This window comes from Drosophila elegans, unplaced genomic scaffold, assembly GCF_018152505.1.
Source record: "Drosophila elegans isolate 14027-0461.03 unplaced genomic scaffold, ASM1815250v1 contig_814, whole genome shotgun sequence".
In the NCBI taxonomy this organism is placed as follows: Eukaryota; Metazoa; Arthropoda; class Insecta; order Diptera; family Drosophilidae; genus Drosophila; species Drosophila elegans.
The window spans coordinates 28,195-47,177 of NW_024546167.1; the positions used below are offsets into that span (position 1 = coordinate 28,195).

Below are 18,983 nucleotides of genomic sequence, written 5' to 3' on the forward strand. Positions count from 1 at the left end.
ATCACTTTTTTTATTTTCTTAATTTGTTTCAGGCCGTTTTAAATAGATTAAATTTCGCCATACAGCAAATTAACATATGTACGATAAAATAGATTTGGAAAGCAAAATTAATTTTTTTTCTGCATAAAATTATAGTTTCTGTCGATTTTGAAACTAGAAAGCTTTATTCAACAAAACTTATTCAGGCTTTAACTCAAACCAGCATTATTAACTTCTTTTCCATAGACTCACAAGAAATAAAAACTGCAACCATTTCTAGGCAAACCCTTAATAGAAAGGTATTTATATTTCGTAAAATTGATTGAATTTGCTTTTCAATTTTCACCCAATCGAACTGGAATTAATACGCTGCAAATTCGATTTTGCTCCTTTTGCAAACTTCTCGTTAGATATTTTTCCGGACTTTAGTCGACTGCCAAAAGCAACTCTTTTCGTGGGAAAAGAGCTAAGCACAGAAAAAGGATAAGAGCACAACTTGTTCTCATGTTTTGTTATTTGTCTGTGGTCGGTTTCATTTCATTTGCAGTTGTAGTTGAAGTGGCGAAATGAGGCCTGCCTGAGAGTCCTGGCTGCTTGATTTCCCCAGCTGCCACAAACGGTGCCTACAGGATCCCACTTACCAGAAACCACTCTCATATATGAGAGCCTTTATTTCGTATAATTTCATATTTTTGTCTGATCTTTTGGTCTTTCTGTCCTTCTCCAAAATTTCATTTCGGCCTATGTTTACAAGCTAAATAAGAATATGGTTTGTTTTCGGTTTTGGGGTTTTTTCTTCTTTTTCCAGATTATGTAACCTTTCACTTACTTTACCTTTCACATCTTTTCTAATTCTTCGACAAATAGTAATGGTTTAATATTTTGGAATTAATGTTTTAATTTTATTAAAATCGGCCGACTATAACATTAAAATTATGATTAACTTGCGTATATGTTTAAAAACATTGAAGCTATGATGACTTTCAGCTTAATTATTCGATAGTTTCTATTGCACTTCGTTTTCCGATTTTAATAAAATTATATGCGTAATAACAATAGTTAAGCTGCAAATCAGCATAGCTTCAATGTATTTGAACATAAACGCAAGTAAAAAATAATTTTAATGTTTTCAAGAATATTTATTTCTTGCATTAGCTTCGGCTTGCAGAAGTGTGCTTCCATTCTTGTCAAAATCGAATTTTAGATGTTGTAAAGAATATTTAAATTTTGTATTAGCTGCAAGGGTATATAAACTTCGGCTTGCCGAAGTTTGCTTCATTTCTTGTTTTAACTTTATATTACTTATTCTTAGATTTATTCTTGTAGTTGTAATTGTAGTTCCAAAAAAATTAAATTAATATTTTATTTTTGAATGACTTTTATTTCTGCTTTCAATGCTTAGAATAACTTCAAAATTTGTTTTCAAGAAAATATATATTGGGTTGTTTGGGTCTCTGTATCTCATGGTAAGTTCACTTTGGTATATTTTTGTTATTTTTTTCTATTATTGGCTTTCGTTTTGCTTTATGCGGAGCGGACCTCACTTCTAATATAGGGTTGTCAGGTATATCAGGGAAATCAAAATCGACTGTGTATGACAGATCTATGACCGTAGTTGCCTCTTGAGTATTATATGTCGAAGCCTTAGTTGGGATGTTATGGTCATTCCTCCGACTTGAACCTGTATCTTCTTTGGATTTAACTTCTATGAGGGGGTTGTCTGGTATTTCAGGCAACGAGGGATCGTTGGAATAATGCGGAAGTGGATACTTAGTAAACTTAAGTACATCTTCTTCTTCGTGTCCATTTAGGACAAAGAGGTTTCCGCCATCGCAGCTTTTTACAAGTTCATCTTTGTGGCAAAGGTTTTTATACCTTTGATTTGCGCCTTTTCTACATTCTGAAGTTGGTTCGGAATCGGTTTGTTCGTAGACAGGATTATGATTGTCCTCGCAGAGACTCACGCCACAGTTATAAACGCACTTGAGCAACTGGTGGACTAAACTTGGATGAATATATTCTATTATGGCACAGCCCACACGATTTGATCGATCCCTGAGTACCTGAAAGTAGTTCTTCGAAAACTCCCTGAAGGAAATCGGTAATTAATGTTAGCATCAATATTTAAACTAAGCTTACTGGTCCTGTTCCTTTAGAGAGAAAAACAATCTTTTCGTGTGGTCCGTACTGTTAGGATCAAACCAGTAGTTGAGTTGTTTTTTGAGAGCATTCTTTTTCGTCGTCATACAGTAGTACTTTTCCAGGGAGTAACTGGCTTCGCCTTGATGATATTTCAGGGTCTTGCCGCACTCGTCTCTGATGGGCTGACATCGGCGCACTAGAGCATCGGCTACTTTGGCCAGTTGCGAATCCCATTCCATAGTGGTCATTCTCGCTGCCTTCGGATGACCATCCAAACCCCCAGCAAACTTATTACGATACTCATTGTGCTGGTCAACGATTAAGTTTTTCATATCCTGGCTCATTTTCACCATGGCTGTGGCATCTCTAGGACACGTTGATTGAATTTTCTGGAAGAAAAGTTGAACAGATCTTTTACTTCTCTGATCTTTAATAAGGTACTTACCCCATTGTCCGTGCAAAGCACGTGTTGGCCATTGCAGAGATTTTTTCTGCACCATTTATTCGAGGACTTGGCTTGATGAATCAACAATATAATGGATAACAGCCGATTCCACTTTATCATGGTACAAAATGTAGAGCTGTCTCTGCTCCGGATGCAGGTTTTTTAAATATGAATAGCAAAGCGGTAGTATAAGAAAATGAAATGGGTTAATTAGTAATTAACTCATAACCTGTAACTAATTTAAAACGTTTCTACTTATTAAAAAAAGATAATTAAACTTAGAAAAAAAATACAAAACAGTAAAAAATAAACGAACATTTTTTTTGTAATTTTCAATGTTATTTATTTATGTTTTTTTTAATTATCTTGAAAAAATCTTGAAAGCTTATATATATTGCTAAACAACAATTAATTGCGAATTTCCGTGGAGCTCATAATTCCAAATAAATTTCAAAATGTCGGATAATTCCAAGTTGTCTTTTATCAATTATGTTTTGTTGAACTGAAGTTGAACATTTGCATAGCGAACAAAGAATAAACTCGGAAAGCAAAATAAAAAACCAATTGATTCAGGAAGTGACTTAAGTGGCTGTCTGATTATATCATTTAGCCTTTTAACGAGGAAATTAAAAAGGCAAACTCTTGTCTGCAACTCTTCTTTCATACTGTACTTAATAGTCTCGTGAACTTTTAGCACAGCGTTCTATATTAAACCGTACTGTGGAAGACTACTCTGCTTAGTTGCCGTGAAATAATAAATCCAATAATACACGCATTAGCCGCACCACATTTTCCGCTTAACAAAGGCTAACAGAAAACAGAGACTGATTCTAAAGTCCATTCAGTTTTTCCCATTTTTGTTTGAGTATTTACCGCGCCTTGTCTTTCATTTCTGCAGTTCTATACGCTACTCAACTAAGAGTAATCCACTTATCGGTTTTTGGAGTGAAGGAGATGGAATAAAGTACTAAGGTAGAAGCTGGGTTTTAAGTAAAATTGACGAACAGTGAACCAGGAAAACTGTTTAAAAACTGCCCATGGGCCTCAGTATAAAGCTCTCCCCAAATATCAATTAAAATCACTCTGTATGTAAACGGAATTGAAAAATCACAGAGAGAGTTTTATTGAAATTATTACAATCTTCCTAAAAAAAAGGAGTAGCTAGGGATTTCCCTTTGGTAGCTTGGTCACAGTTTTTTTTTTGCAGTTCCGTAAAGTTTTTTTTGGTTGGTAACAAAGAGATGGCACCATGACGTCAAATTAATTAAACTAATTGACTTTGAAAGGCAACGATCCGAATACGCGTAGTGACACACATAGAGGGACCAAAAATAAAAACCGAGTCTGAAATTGTGTAGAAGTCGTTTCATACTTTTTCCACGCCACATTTCTTTGGAAAGGCAAAAACTGAGTTACCGGGCTTACCGGGTCCCATCCAAATGAAATGGTTATCAGAGATGGAATTTTTGGCCATGTCAAAAAAATAAAAGAAGCAGATTCCATAGAATCGAAAATTTGAAAAAAAAGTAAGTTAGTTTTTGACTGAAAATAAAATTGATTTAAAAATAAGTGCAGTTAGAACGTTTTTTATTTATTTCATAAAAAAAAATCCATTTAATTTGACCTATATATGAACATTTCCCATCAAGATTTTGCTGTATACAAATACCCTACCCAAATTGTAAACTTATTACAATTTATGCCAAATTAATAGCATTTGATATTTTTGCAATGGTGTTTAGTTTCACCGTTTTGCATATTGCATCCAAATTTTCAATGGCGGCAATTAAAACATAATATTTACCATACAAATAGAAGCCATACCAACATATTTCCGTCTCTCCGGAGATTTTACCTTCCAATTAGTTGCTGCAAATGGAAGCACCAAATTGTCATATCGATTGCCATATTCACATATTTGATGGATGATGACTCGCATATTCCCACACCCCCTTCGCTGGAATCCGCATTAATTACAATGCCCCCCGCCATTTGCCTTTGGGGAAATCAGCAACGAAAATTGTCGCAGGCAAAAAGTAATGAAAACCGTAGAAGAAAGGAAACCGAAATTGAATTTTGGGAACCGTTGCCGCCAAAATGCTTTTAATGCGAACCAAATGCGTTGAAGTATACTGCATGGGTAGCCAAAGGAAAATGAGTCGTCGAGCATATATCATAATTAATGTTAATTGCCTGATTGAACGGTAGGCCGTATATGCCAACGACAATCCCAATTTCCAGCACCATTGAAACTTCACTCTGCCGCCATTATTTCTTTTTCGTTTTAATATTAAGTCGCCAGGCTGACAGCTTCCTCTTCAGCCCACTTCAGGATTTCAAGTGTCCTTGTTCAGGATGCACTGACAGGATTTTCAGCGAATCATATTGCGCGTGGCTGAATAATTAAAAAAGTTGTTTATTCACATTTCGATATGACTTTAACTTGTCAAAATATAGAGTATGTATGTAGCTGCATAATTAAATACATATTGAAATTTTTAATTATTCATTGAACAAGTTTAAAATCGATCTTGTTAATTTCTTCCGAATTTCCAGAAACTATTATTTATAATTTCAACAATACATAAAACTTTTAATATATTTTAATACCTAAATATTTTATTTACTATTTATTGAGTTACATTGCAAACCATTTATGTTTTTATACCCTTGCAGAGGGTATTATAATTTCAGTCAGAAGTTTGCAACGCAGTGAAGGAGACGTTTCCGACCCTATAAAGTATATATATTCTTGATCAGCATCACTAGTAGAGTCGATCTAGCCATGTCCGTCTGTCCGTCCGTCTGTCCGTCCGTCTGTCCGTCTGTCCGTCCGTTTATATGCAAACTAGTCTCTCAGTTTTAAAGCTATCTGCATGAAACTTTCCCAAAAGTTGTCTTTCTATTGCAGGTAGTATATAAGTCGGAACGAGCCGGATCGGACGACTATAGCATATAGCTCCCATAGGAACAATCGGAAAAATAATTGAAAAAAAATTATAACTTTGCTGTTTTTTAATTTTTTGTTTAGTTCTTCGACATATAGCAATGGTTAAATAATTCAGAATTATGGTTTAAATTTCATCAAAATCGGACGACTATAGCATATAGCTCCCATAGGAACAATCGGAAAAATAATTTAAAAAAAATTATAACTTTGCTGTTTTTTAATTTTTTGTTTAGTTCTTCGACATATAGCAATGTTTAAATATTTCAGAATTATGGTTAAAATTTCATCAAAATCGGACGACTATAGCATATAGCTCCCATAGGAACAATCGGAAAAATAATTGAAAAAAATTATAACTTTGCTGTTTTTAATTTTTTTTTTAGTTCTTCGACATATAGCAATGGTTAAATATTTCAGAATTATGGTTTAAATTTCATCAAAATCGGACGACTATATCATATAGCTCCCATACAAATAATAAAAATATATAAAAGAACAATCAAATAATTAAGCTGCAAATAGTCATAGCTTCAATGTTTTTAAACATATACGCAAGTAAATCATAATTTTAATGTTTTCAAAAATATTTAATTCTTGCGATAGCTGCAAGGGTATATGAACTTCGGCTTGCCGAAGTTTGCTTTCTTTCTTGTTTTTATATAAGATGTGGCATCAATAAAAATCATATATTAATGGGTTTTAAATAATCTCATACTTTTAAATAAATTTAATTTATATATTTCCTTTAAATAACATCGTGCTGTCATACTTTGGATTCTATTTATGTTGAAAGAGTTTATTTAAACACATTTATAATTTAAGATTTTGCTATTGCATTTAATATATTATATTAGAAAAAAGTTTTAATAAAAAAAAATATACAAAAATTAACAGAAATAAAAATGAAACTTGTTTGGTTAACTCAGAAGCTTTTCATCGAAAATATGTTTTTAAATCAAAGTCCGAAACGCGATGCTATGCATACTAAATGATCAAGGCGAGTTCACATAAAGGCGGGTTAAACGAGGAAAAAACTTGACAGGTTGTTTCTTCAACATGTTTGCGTTTAAGTTGTCTATTTTTTTTTTTGTTCAGAGCCTCGAAGGTTGCTGCTCCTCAACTGCGGCGAAACCGAAGGCATGCAGATGCAATGTTTGGCACGTATGAAAGATACGGTTAGAGCATCATTATGCAAGAACAAAGGTCCTGAAAACTAAATTGTGCTTCACGGCAGCCATTAAATGCTGTGTGCGATGGTGTGGCAGGATGTTTATGTGGAACAGGATCACAGGAGTGTGTGTGCGATGCAATGTTTGACGAGTCAGTGCACTATGAGCTAATTACTTATTTATAAAGCTCAAATTACACGACACAACTCGGCAGAACAAACTCTCTGCATACTTTGCGGCGGCCCAGCGGCAAAATGTACTTCACTTGAAGAGGAGGCAGGACTATGAGACGATATTGGAGAAAAGGGGTTGAGCCAGGCTAAAAGGGCTTTATTCTACCTGTTCTGCAGACAGCAATCAATCTGGTCGAGCTGCACTCGCATCCGCCTCAGTGGCTCAGACCCAATCAGTTCTCAATTGGCCGTGTAATGTGGCTCTTTTTATTTTTGTTAGTTTTCCTTAGTTAGTTTTTACCTCTTTTGCGGTGACTACGTGAGCATTTTACCCAAGTGCCTTTGAGTGTTTAAACAAATTTTCCGGTAGAGTTTGTCTGTGGAATATCTTTCTGGGATATTTACACAATTTTCTGCCATTTAAGCACATACACAAAAACTATTCGAATAGTTAGCTCTTGTGTACTGATTTAATTCCAGAGAAGTTAGAACAGTGACAGTTAAGTGAAAAACAGTTTATCCACAATGAGGCCGAGAATTCTTTGAAGCTTTCGGATAAAACCAACTGTCTGTCTAGTTAAGCTCCACCTGCCACTTGCAAAACATTCAGGTGTGAAAATGCAACCCCTTGCCAACAACTTTTCGTTGTTCTGCTCTCTGTTTCTGTCACTTTCAGTGTCTGGCATATCAAGTACCGCAGGCAAGTTTTGTGGTCATTTGTGTAATACCAATGGAATTAAAAACAATTCACTTCACTAATGCAACTGACATCCGCCATTTTTGTATTGTTGGTAAAAACTTTCACGTTCTCTTTTTACTTAAATTGTATTATTTTAATATTTTTGAGTCTTCCTTAAGATTTTTAAATAATCAAGTTGTATCTATAATTATATTAATGGTGATTTAAAGGCAAACATTACATTAAATTGTTCAAAATTCCTATCTTATTTAGGTGAGACTTTTGCTGCCTCAAAGCATATTAAAGCATTCGTCTGGCCAGCAATTACAACATAGTTCATCCGACCGCTTTGCAAATCAAACTAAGACATTCCCCACGGTTAAATACCTTTGCACCTTAGCTTGTCATGTGAAATATTTGCCCAGATGTTTAAGCTCCGTCCATGTATTTGGGCACTTCTCGGGACCCAGGAATTTCACTTTCACAGCAGACATCGACGTCGACTCTCCGGTAATCCTAGCACCGAGTGCAATGAATTCTCCGAATTTTTTTTTGGCGGAGTGTGGGTGCCTAGGAGGGGCAGAAATGCATTGCACAACGGGCCCACGATGAGGTAGTGAAAGAAGCACTGGAGTAAGAACCAAGACCCGGGAAATTTATTGCCATCGCTGCCAAAGTGAAACATAAAACGACGTCATTAAGTAATGTCGACGCTCAGGTCCTGGGCGCAAAAAATGGAGTTCAAAGTTGTGGGAGAAGGACTTGGAGTATGGCAAAATCATGCTGTTGTTTTTGTTGAATTTTCACCTCAGCTTGCCTATTTCTTTTCCATTTTTACTCACTTTTTCATGAGGTGTCAAGGGGAAATCAACGAACTGCGACGCAATTTGCGTTGATATTACAAAATTGGGTTACATTTTGAGTACAAATAATGCCGATAAATTGACTTGAGGTTGAGAGGAAAAGGATTAAATAGGGTGAGATTTTTCATTGTATTTGAAATACTTCTGTATTAGGTTGAAATAAATAAATAAATGTCATCCTAAGTTAAAAGAAGTTTATAATATTGTGCGAATCTTAAGTTCTTTTTATTTTTGTATGTCCATTTTAGAAAATTTAAAATATTTTCCTTTTTTAAACTGAAGTAAAATAGAGAATTGTCTTTTATATGACAACTAAACCTTTATATAGCAAAATATGATTGCTGATCTGTTAATTAGCTTACATAAAATACTTATATTTATATTTAATCTACAGGCATAAATCTATTTTGGCCCCTTTTTCATAACTTTTTTGAGAATATCCCGAATGTGTTTTATAGTTAAATAATTTGCATATTAAACAAAAAGCCAAAGTTTGAGTGGAATTTTGCAAACAATTAAAGCAGGTAAGCACAACGTCGAAAACGCAATCGATAGTTGCTCGAGGGAAGCCTCTGCTCGGAATGGTGAATGTGGATGGGATTCCTACGTTGCTCTTATTCAAAACCATTAAAAATGCAATTGTTAAAAAAAGATCTGCCAGCCAGTTTTGCCGTACTGTTGGTCCGTTTTTGGCCTGATTGTGTCAATGTGGCAAAATTTCGGAGTGAAACTTGCAAGTGCTCCACATCCCCCATTCCGCCGTTGGCTGCTGCGGTAATTTCAAAAGTCAAATGTCGAGTGCAGTTCCATTAGGGTAAAGTTTTATGCCAATCAGCAAACAAACAAGCAAAAAATAAAGGAAAAAATAATTGGAATTCTAAAAGCCCCGAAATTGGTCGATCTCTGTTTTAAATTTCCACGGGGACCAAATTGTTTCGCGTATCGTTGTGGAAATAATGAATGAATCGAAATTGTTTTTATCTCAATTGCCATAAAAGCGATGCGTTCAAATGGTCAAAAATCAGCAACGTGATTTTGTGACAGTTTTCCACCAGTATTTCTCCATTTTCCCCCTGTGCTTTATTTTGCGAACTCTGGTTGTGAGCGTAACACGCTAGTGACCATTTTTATGAACTTTCCAACAGATGCTTTGTTACGAATGCAAATTTTATAGGTACATATACTTTTTAAAGGAAGTCTTGTAGGTCGGAGATTTTCCATTTAGATTTTATATATTTTTCAATAAAATGACAATGGATATTATTGATTTACATATATTTTGTGCGGCTTCGACGCTTTTATTTTTTTCTTTTTATTAATATATATATGTAACATATTAATCATTTTTCTGGCCGAATTTGTGCCGCCATTTGTCCAAAATGCAAAACGGTCATCGCCATTTAATTGGAAAGGTTTTTTTAGCAGTTTGTTTTCAAACAACTTTAGTTTTGCCATTGACATTTTTTACTAAAATACCAGTAATATGTTTGTATGAATAAATTGCACTGCCCGTATGTGTAGTCATAAATTCAAAAAAATGCATGCAGTTCAACAACATATATGTTTGTGACATATTGAATAAATGAGTGGAAGTTTTATATTAAGAACAAAAATATTAAAGCTACGTTTAAATCGAAACAAACCAAACCGAAACAGCTATTACCTACTCTTATATTTAACATGTTAATCTATAAGCAGACCAATATCCTCCAATTTGCCAAACCACTTTCCGACATTGCCACCGCAAAAATAAAGTAATTGTCCTCTTGGCAATATTTCGTAGCCGGCAAGCTTAGGTTATGGAATTTATGATTAAACAAGTTGTCAATATGCTGGGGCCAACTATTAGCCGAGCAATTTTCGGGAAGCCAGCGGTAGAGAGATTCAGAGATAAAACGGTAAAGCGGTCTCGTGGAAATCGATTTCTGGGGGTTAAGGCCCATTTACGCGCACGACAACTTTCTAAGCCAGAAATTATGTGAGTTGGCCCGGAGGGAGTGGCTAAATGGGAAGCAGAACTTTGGCGACATCTTCGCCAGATTCAGTTTGGCCGAAAATTGCATTTCTATGCAAATGCCATACAGTCGATGACTTTGTCACGACTTTGTAAGTAGTTTGCCGGGTATATATAAAAAAAAAAGCCTGGGGTAAAAGATTTGTGACTGCTCGACAAACTTGGCTGGTGATCAACAGTTTAGGTTTAGGCCAAAGTTGCCACCGTTAAGAATACTCTGGCCTCTGCTTGTTCCCTAGTAAAGCATAAAGCCACCATTAGTGTAATCGCCAGACGCACTTCCTTCACCTCTGTCCACTACCATCTAAGCCACTTTGTGTTCCATCTCCGTTGCCGCCGGTTTGGCCCGCATAAATAAAATAGGGTCAAAGAGGCTCCCGTTGTGGTTCTTGTTGTTGCTGAGCCCACGATTAACTGTCCCTTTGATTAAGCCCTAGAATGTGTGGTTGTCGGTCTGAAGGGCGTCAAGTTGGGGTTTTGATTCGGGTTCTGTTTATTGACCATGCTAATCACTTAAGACTGCCTAGTTGGTCTTTGTTTTATTGGTCTGTGTTTTCATTGCCTGCCACCAGACTTGTTTGGGGTAATTTAGTTTGTTAAAAATACTTAAAGGAAAGTTATATGAAAATCCTTGATTGCATCAGCAACATGTAATATAAAAAAGAAAAACCGCAGTACATAAATTAAACAAGTTCTGAAAAAGAGAAACGAACAAAATTGCTTCCAAATTTGAAGTAGCTGGAAAGGAAGAAAGTTTTTATTAAAACTAAAAAATTGTGTAAGCAGTAATGATTATTTTTTAATTTTATCCTTGTTAATAAGACTAAGTACTTACTTTTGAACATGAGCACTTGTTTGAATCACGGAACTTAAAAAAGGTAATTTAAAAATTTGTTTTTTTATAAAGCATTAATATTTGAAAGGCGAGACTAAAATGCAACAGATTTGTAGTACACAAAACAATCTGGAAATCATGACAAAATTCGTTTTCAAAGAGTGCACTAATGATTCATTTCTTTAATAAATTAAACAACTTATAAGGGCTTTAGATTAAATAAACATATCATGTACCCTGATAAAAGTCTTTCCAAATATATTCAATACATATAGTAGAAATAGTAGAATTGAAACTCATCCAATTCCATTTGCAACCATGTCGCCGCAGATCTGTGTTCAAATTCCCTTACAAGCTAGTTCATCGGTTTCTACCCTTTCTGGCATTCCGCAAAGTTTGTTTGCATTGCCAATTTCACTGCCATGGATGCAATTTGCGTTTTGCATTTTAATGATGTCATGTGGGCTGCCGAAGCTTCATCCACTTCGACTATTCTAACACACTTCCCCACTGTACAGAAAGTTTCGAATGGCATTCACCTCAACCAAACCACGCTCCAGTTACGATGTCTGCATCGACTGACATTTGTCAATTTAAATGCAAGTAAATGACAGAAAAAAAATTGACAAATCTCGCCACTGTCAGTTTTGCATTTGCGGAGAAGTAGTTGAGATTGAAATTTCAAACTGATTTGCTTTCTAAGTACGGTCAATTTGGCCATCTGAATTGATAGACAGCGGTTTGTTTAATACATAAATCTAATTGAAAAACTTTTCAATCGTTTTCATTGACCTTAGCACGCCCACAATCAAACATGCAAACACAAATGCCCAAAAGACAAAATCTTTTGATGTGTTTTCTTTTTCCTTGTGTGTGCGATTGCTCCCAAAGCCAAGAGAAAACGTTTTTAGAGCAAAGTTGGCTGAGGTTTTAGTTTGGTTGGATTTCCTATTTTCAAAGTCCTTCACTGTTTTCCCAATCGCCCTTGGTCATTTTCCAGCGTTGTGTTGTTTTTACCCCTCCATGGAGAACCTAAAAATGATAGAGTGAGTGGGAGAAACGTGAATTTATTTAGCTTCCAGATTTGTTTGCCTGTTTGTTTGATTGGCTTGTGTTGTCTGAAAAAAGCATTTCGCATCGGGGATTCAGTTTCTATAGAAATCGGCCGCCGGGCACTTTGCTAAAAATTTCATTTATACATACGCATAGTTTGCACATATAAAGATACTTTATTTTATGAACCAGTACTGTTGAAATGCATTTGTACTTTTTCTGAAAGGCATAAAACATGCTAATATTTCATGGGGACGGGAATTCTGGAGCAGGTAGGGAAGTTTTGAGTTTGCCAATTAAACTAATTGATTCCTTTATGACAAAACATACAATTTTAATAGTTTATCTATATTGGTCACTTGAAAGAAAAGTAAAAGTTTCTAGTTTAGCAAGCCTATTATTTTAAATAAATTTTTGAAGACTTATCTTAAATTAAAAAAAAAAACATTTTAAATATTTTGTAAGTCTGTTGATGATGCTACTGATATATTTTAAGTGCAATAAAGTCTTCAAGTTCCTCACACCATTTAGTTCTTCTTACTCAAGTAAGAGTTTCCATGGCAAGAATTCTTTTTTTCTTGCCTGAAATTTGATTAACCTGGTCGGGCCAAAAAAAGTTTGCTGAAATGTGAACTGTCTGACATGTTCAAGGCAAAAAGGAGTAAAAGAGGCTGTCAGATTGCAAAAAGAGTGCAATTTACTCACCGTCAAGGTTTTTTCGGCGATTTCTTTGGCTGTCGCGTAGCTCTCAGGATCCAACAAAGCCGAGAACATTCCACGCAGTCTGCGATGCTATCACGCATTCAATTAGGCAAAGTGCAGTCCAAAATGCTTGCCGAAAGAATTTTTCAATGCTTATACTTTTGCAAGGGGTAAAATATTTTTATAACATATGCAGATAAAATCAGTTTTGAATTTTTTAGAAATAAGGTTTTAGTTTTTTACGTGTCGGACGACAACATTATTATACTGACATTGGAAAGATCCGAAAATTAATATGAAAATAAATAAAAATCAACATAAGAAAGTTGTTTATGAAAAAATTCGCATTAACCTAGTAAAAATACCAATATTTTTCGATTTAAAATTAAAAACCATAATAATAAAAACATTACAATCAGCAATCGATGTCATTTACTGCAATCAGAAAATCGACAGAGCTCTATTGCTTTTAAACGTGTTCGCATAAAAAACCGATATATACGTGTTATATAAAATAATTCGTTTTGGCAAAATTTAAAAGGGTATGTAAACTTCAACTTGCCGAAGTTTTCTTACTTTCCTATTAAAGCTAAAATGGAGCAGCACTTTGAACGGACGCAGTTGAAAAAAAAAGTTGTCAGCTAGAAATTAGGCACGAATTGTGGGCAATTTGTCGTGGCCTGAACGTGGTCCAAGCCCCTCACCATCATGTGTGGGCAAATATTTCAACTTTTGCCGGATTGTTTGGGGTCGTATGGGGGTCCGGACTTCTGCTAATTGTGGCAGCGCTCGCGGCCTTTTTTCTCTGCGGTTCTGTTTGCACCTTTCTGGTTCAACCTCCCGGCTTTTAGCCATTTGCCAACTGTCAGTGCGACTTTATTCTCATTTTTTTTGTGTTTGCCTCGTCGCTGACTCGCCTTTCCTCCACTTGGGCTTTTTTTCTAAGTCCTTTTTTTAATTGCCTGGATTTCAGCTTTTCGCCGTTTTCAGCTTGAAGTTAACTTCCAGCTGGCATTAGCATTTTGCTCCTGCATTTGAATGCGCCTGAAATGTTTTTCGACTTGTTGGCAAGTTTGCGGAATCCACAGCCACCCCTTTCTTCTGTCAGCATAAATGCCTCCCACGGTCTGGGCAATCGAATTCTAATTACTTAAGCCAGTTGTGTGCTTAACTATGCAGCATAATGGCCGCAACGTGGTGGCCAATGATGCTGCTATTATTAAGACCCAAAGTCTTAACGAACTCAGAATGTAAGAGACGCTGAAAGAGAGCCGAAATTAAAGAAAATGTTTTAATACAATTTATTATGCATGCACTCTGTATTGTCTATATAGAATTTCACAACTCAGGATTAAATTATAACGTGGGTGGAACTATTAATTTATACGTTTAAAAATTTAATAGATGCACAAAATTAAATAAAATATGAGTTCTCTGGCGACATAACTAATTACCATATGCAAAAAATTATCATATCTGATTCCCTCGCTTTGAACATTTTCATGTTACATCATATGACAATCTCTTTTTCTCAAATCAAAATGGAATAACCTCGAAATTAAATACTACATTCGATTTGGCGTGAAATACTGATATAACATTGATATCTTAGTCAAGTACTAAGTTTATTGGCTGTAAGCCAAAAAGGGAGCCCTTTTACCTGCAGCAAGTCTACTTAACTGGAAACATTGTTGAGACAAGGAGATGAAAGAAATACCTGCCTTTCCTTCTAATAAAGCGTAATAAACTGATGTTCTTTGGGCTGTACATACCATCCATCTCCGTGTTTCATACCACGTGGCTCCACATCAACCTTTCATTTTTGCTAATCCCGAGCACCAGTTTGCCATTCTTTTACCAAAAGAATACGACAAACATTTAATCTGCACACAGACACGCGCTCGAACTAAAAAGAAAGGGCAACGACAGAATATCCTTACTTTTTAGGCTGCAGCCAAGACAGGGGAAATAATAACAGAAGGATATATGTGAGAATTAAGGAACGGAGGATTGCGGATGCGGGGCGGAAAGTATAAAAATTATGCGCCTGTTTGGCGTTTTGGCATCGCTGCCAAGCAAAATACACACAGCAGATGATTATGAGATCACTTTGTGTGTGACGTGCTGGGAAAGCATATCCTTTTTCCTTGCCTGTGTCCCAACTACCTGCCATGTCCTAGCTTTAATAAAAATAAATGTTACTTGTAATAATTTCTTGCACGTCTCTTGCAATTTCCTCATCGTTCTCCTTATGCCGTTTATTTTTTTCATTTGTTTTATTTTACCCGGTAATCGTGGTGTACTAGGGTATACTGTATTTATTTTAGTTCATATGGCAATACTTATTAATTCAGGAGCTAAAAAATAAAAACTTTTAATTGTGTTAAGAATAACAGCCTTTACTATTTTCGGGACAGTATATATATTTTTCTTAGCCAACTAATGAATTGAGTTTATTTAAAGCAAGCCATTAATTTGTTAATAATAAAAGTAAGCTAGAAAGTAAACGGGAATTTTTTCTGTGAGCCAACACATATCTAAATTTCTTATCCACAGTCACAACATTTAATCCATATTTTAGGATATTATATAACAGAAAAAAAAATCCGAGACTATCTCCACTGTTTTAGGGATGTACTCAGGAACCTAAGCACTTTTGAAAACTGTATTTTTCTTTTAATACCGGGTACTTCACAGTCGTAGCCCTCGACTTAAGCGTTACTTTTTGTGTGCCTTATATTTAGCATGTGTTTATCTTCGCTTTACTTACGCTTTGAAGGCTCCGCTGAGAGGGGATGAACAGGTGTCCAGGGGGTGGGCAGAAGGGAAAGTACCACCCCTTTTCACACCCCGTTCTCCGTGCCGTTCTGCACTTGTCTGTCGCTTACTTCCTGTCTGCCCCATTGTGCTAATGAGACGTCTACCTCCTCTTTAAAATAATGGGAAGGTGGACTCACCGCCGCTTTTCCAAGTCCTTTGTGGAAAAGGAAGAGTGCATAAAATATTAATTATTGCACGTGCGGTGGTAATGAAAATTCATACAACAACATAATGCATACATTTTCGGTTAATAATGTTCAGGAATGATGTGTGTTTGTACCTTAATATGCCATGACGACGATGTTGATGTTTTACTGGGGATGTAGTCTGCTTTAATTATGATTGAAAGGCAAACAAAAGAAGTCAAGTGGCAATAATGAGTTTGAGTTTTGAGTTACAATTCTCACTTGTAAGGAGTAGTTACAAAATGTTAGGTTCTTTAGACATTTATTGGCTTAGTATGCCTTATTAAATTCAATTAGGCAAAAATATTTCATATTAAAGGGTGTTAAAACATTACCCAATTCGAAATTTTTAATAAGCTAATAAGTTGTCAATCGTAAAATGAAAAAAAATTACTCTTTAAAACATGCCCTTTATATTTCTCCCACATGTACTTTTTTAAGCCAATCAAAATAAACCCAAAATAGATATAAAAAAAAATCTCGTTAGCTCGTTTACAAAAATATCTAGTCTCCTGCGACATATCCAAGTTACATCAACATACACCCACATGCCAAATAAAAACTGGAGTTTTCATACATCATTGCCCTAATAAAAAAAAGTCAAGCAAGCCAGACAGCAGACAACCGACAGACATTGGAGTTTATTTAAAAGTCTTAGTCTTGTCAGCTGTCATTACCAAACAAAATTACAGCAATAGCAAGGTAATTGAAGAAGACACTGTGACGTAAATGGTGAAACAAGCTGCAAAGTAGCTGCTGAAGATATTATTCTTGCTTGGTAATATAGGGTTTTCAACCAAAATCCTAGCCAAAAAGGTTTCCTTAATTGACACTTATTGGATGGACCGCCGACATTTATCAATTCAGCAAAAAATCATAAAAAAAAGTCCTTATTAATGTTGGCCATTGATCTATGAACATTGGCCAATTAATGGACTTAAAAGACATCGTCAAAAGGGGTACTGTCATAGAACTTGGACCCTCAACCCCTTGTTGACCCGACCTTGAACTTTCTGTCGCCATTGCGTCGCCCATAAGCATTTAGCAGGAAGAACAACAAACCGGAACTTTTCCACCGTTGTCAGTTTCACTTTTCGTGTTCCCAGTTTTTACCCCAACTTTTACTACTTCCTCCGCCATTTCCACATCCCTTGTTTACAGTTTATATATGCATTTTTATGTTATTTCAATTCAAATTCAAGTGTGCTGGTTCTTTTGGGGCGCAATTGTTACCACTGCAACGGCAGTCAAAACTTTTAGCCTCTCGATTTTCCCCCCTGTCTTGTTTTCCTATATTGTGCAGTTCTCTCTTGTTGATTTTTATTGCACCCTTGGGCGCTTGCAGTTTTAGCCGCATTTATTGGGGCTCCCTGACGTTCCAATTTAACTGTTGCCTTGGTCAAAAGTTTTTATAGTTTTTAAAGAACACATAAAGCACATGTAAGAGTATATGGAAACTTATAAATAAAAGTATAGCTCTTAAACTCAAATAAAACGTAATAGCATTTAAGAACCACAAACAACGCTAAGCCTAATAAATATGCCAATATTCCCTTTTGAAGAGTAATTAAAGCTTAGGAAAGCTGTAAGAAAAGTTGATGCATCGGCTAAATGGTTTTCCAAAAAGTTTTTCGGTACTTAACTAAAGCAAAGCTTTTAGAACATGAGGGTGCTAAACAATAAATAAAGTTCCTACATTTCAAATGGTACGGTTTGCTGCTAGTAAATGTGTTTACTTTGGTTAAGCAGAATCTTTATTTCCTATTCCAAATGCAAAATAAATAAAACTCATTATAATGTCTGTAGTCACTTAATAAACATTAGCTATCATTTTTAAAAAATATTAGTATTGTAAAGCTAATAAAAAAAATGTAGATGTACGTGCATGTTAAACAAAAAATTATCTTACATTATGATTATGATTTCTTTAAAAATTCAACCACGCATGTATGCCAAGGTCAATAAAAACCCCAATTTTGGTGATCTTAAGCTGGTTAAATGGATGGCCATTTAAGTTTTAAATAATCTTAGGCAAATATTTAAAAAAGCTTTTAACAAGAATTCTGCTTTTCTGATTCCATTGGGAAACTATTAAAATCTTTTACTTACCAACCAGCAACATAACAAATATTAACAAGTTTAATCTGGTAATATGCTTACAAATAGTAAATCAATGGACCAATTACATTGTAGTGCCCTCAATGGAGGATTAAAGCCATAATCTTCTGCTCCGTTGGGGCCAGTTGGAACGATCTAGTAACTAAATACCTTTTGCATGCCATCAATTAATCCTTCAAGTGTGCAAAGGCACACATGCGAAAGCTGGTTGTGTAACAGTTTGATATATTTATAAATGCATATTCATGCAGGATTTGCTCACTGGTGCAGAAATATTAAATTAATGCATGCACAAGTTTATGATCCATATAAAAAACACGTCTTGTTTGATGGGATGTTCTGGAAAACCATTCTGCTGGATAAATTTAAACTATGTTTTAAAAATATTAACAAATTTTTAAACCCCCTTTTGAAATTAGTTTATCAGTTAAGCATTGGCTTTGGATAAAAATCGTTTGTTTTAATTAAATAAATTAATAATATAAATCCCTTATTCTTTTTTTCCATCTCCAAGTTTTGCCTTAATGGGAACCTAGAACATTTGCTGCCACAAGTCCTCCAAAGGTATTTATGTACACTTGCGTGCACTTTGTTGTTCCAGTTGCAAGCGTAAAATAAAATCGCGGCACATTAACTCTGGCTGAATCACAACTAGGCAGAGGAAAACGGTTAACTTTTTGCTGGCATAACCCAAATAGTGACAAAGACACGCACCCCCACCAACAATTTGCACGCCGAGCTAGTAAATAACATTTCATTTAATAACTTCAACTAGAATTTAAGAAGAAAAAAAACTGTGTAAATAAAACGAAACACAAACAGCGAGGAGCTGAGAGTTGGGAGAAAGGTAGGGCGA

General features: G+C 35.3%; 1 protein-coding gene across 1 annotated transcript; it reads right to left on the reverse strand.

Annotated features, from left to right (window-relative positions):
- Positions 1-1,339: 1,339 nt before the first annotated feature.
- Positions 1,340-2,752, reverse strand: LOC108134561 (venom allergen 5.01). Its single transcript, XM_017254914.2, has 3 exons — positions 2,567-2,752; positions 2,119-2,510; positions 1,340-2,067 (listed from the first exon to the last, which is right to left on the reverse strand). Exons 1-3 carry the CDS (start codon positions 2,684-2,686, stop codon positions 1,452-1,454), a joined length of 1,128 nt encoding a protein of 375 aa, XP_017110403.1. The 5' UTR covers positions 2,687-2,752; the 3' UTR covers positions 1,340-1,451.
- Between the last annotated feature and the right edge of the window lie 16,231 nt (positions 2,753-18,983).

What these genes read in the sequence shown, in the direction of transcription:
- LOC108134561 (XM_017254914.2), bottom strand. Translation starts at nt 2,686, where the DNA reads ATGATAAAGTGGAATCGGCTGTTATCCATTATATTGTTGATTCATCAA. An exon ending in TGCTTTGCACGGACAATGGG is followed by an intron (nt 2,511 to 2,566) that starts GTAAGTACCTTA and finishes CTTTTCTTCCAG; the next exon opens with AAAATTCAATCAACGTGTCC. An exon ending in TCTCTAAAGGAACAGGACCA is followed by an intron (nt 2,068 to 2,118) that starts GTAAGCTTAGTT and finishes GATTTCCTTCAG; the next exon opens with GGAGTTTTCGAAGAACTACT.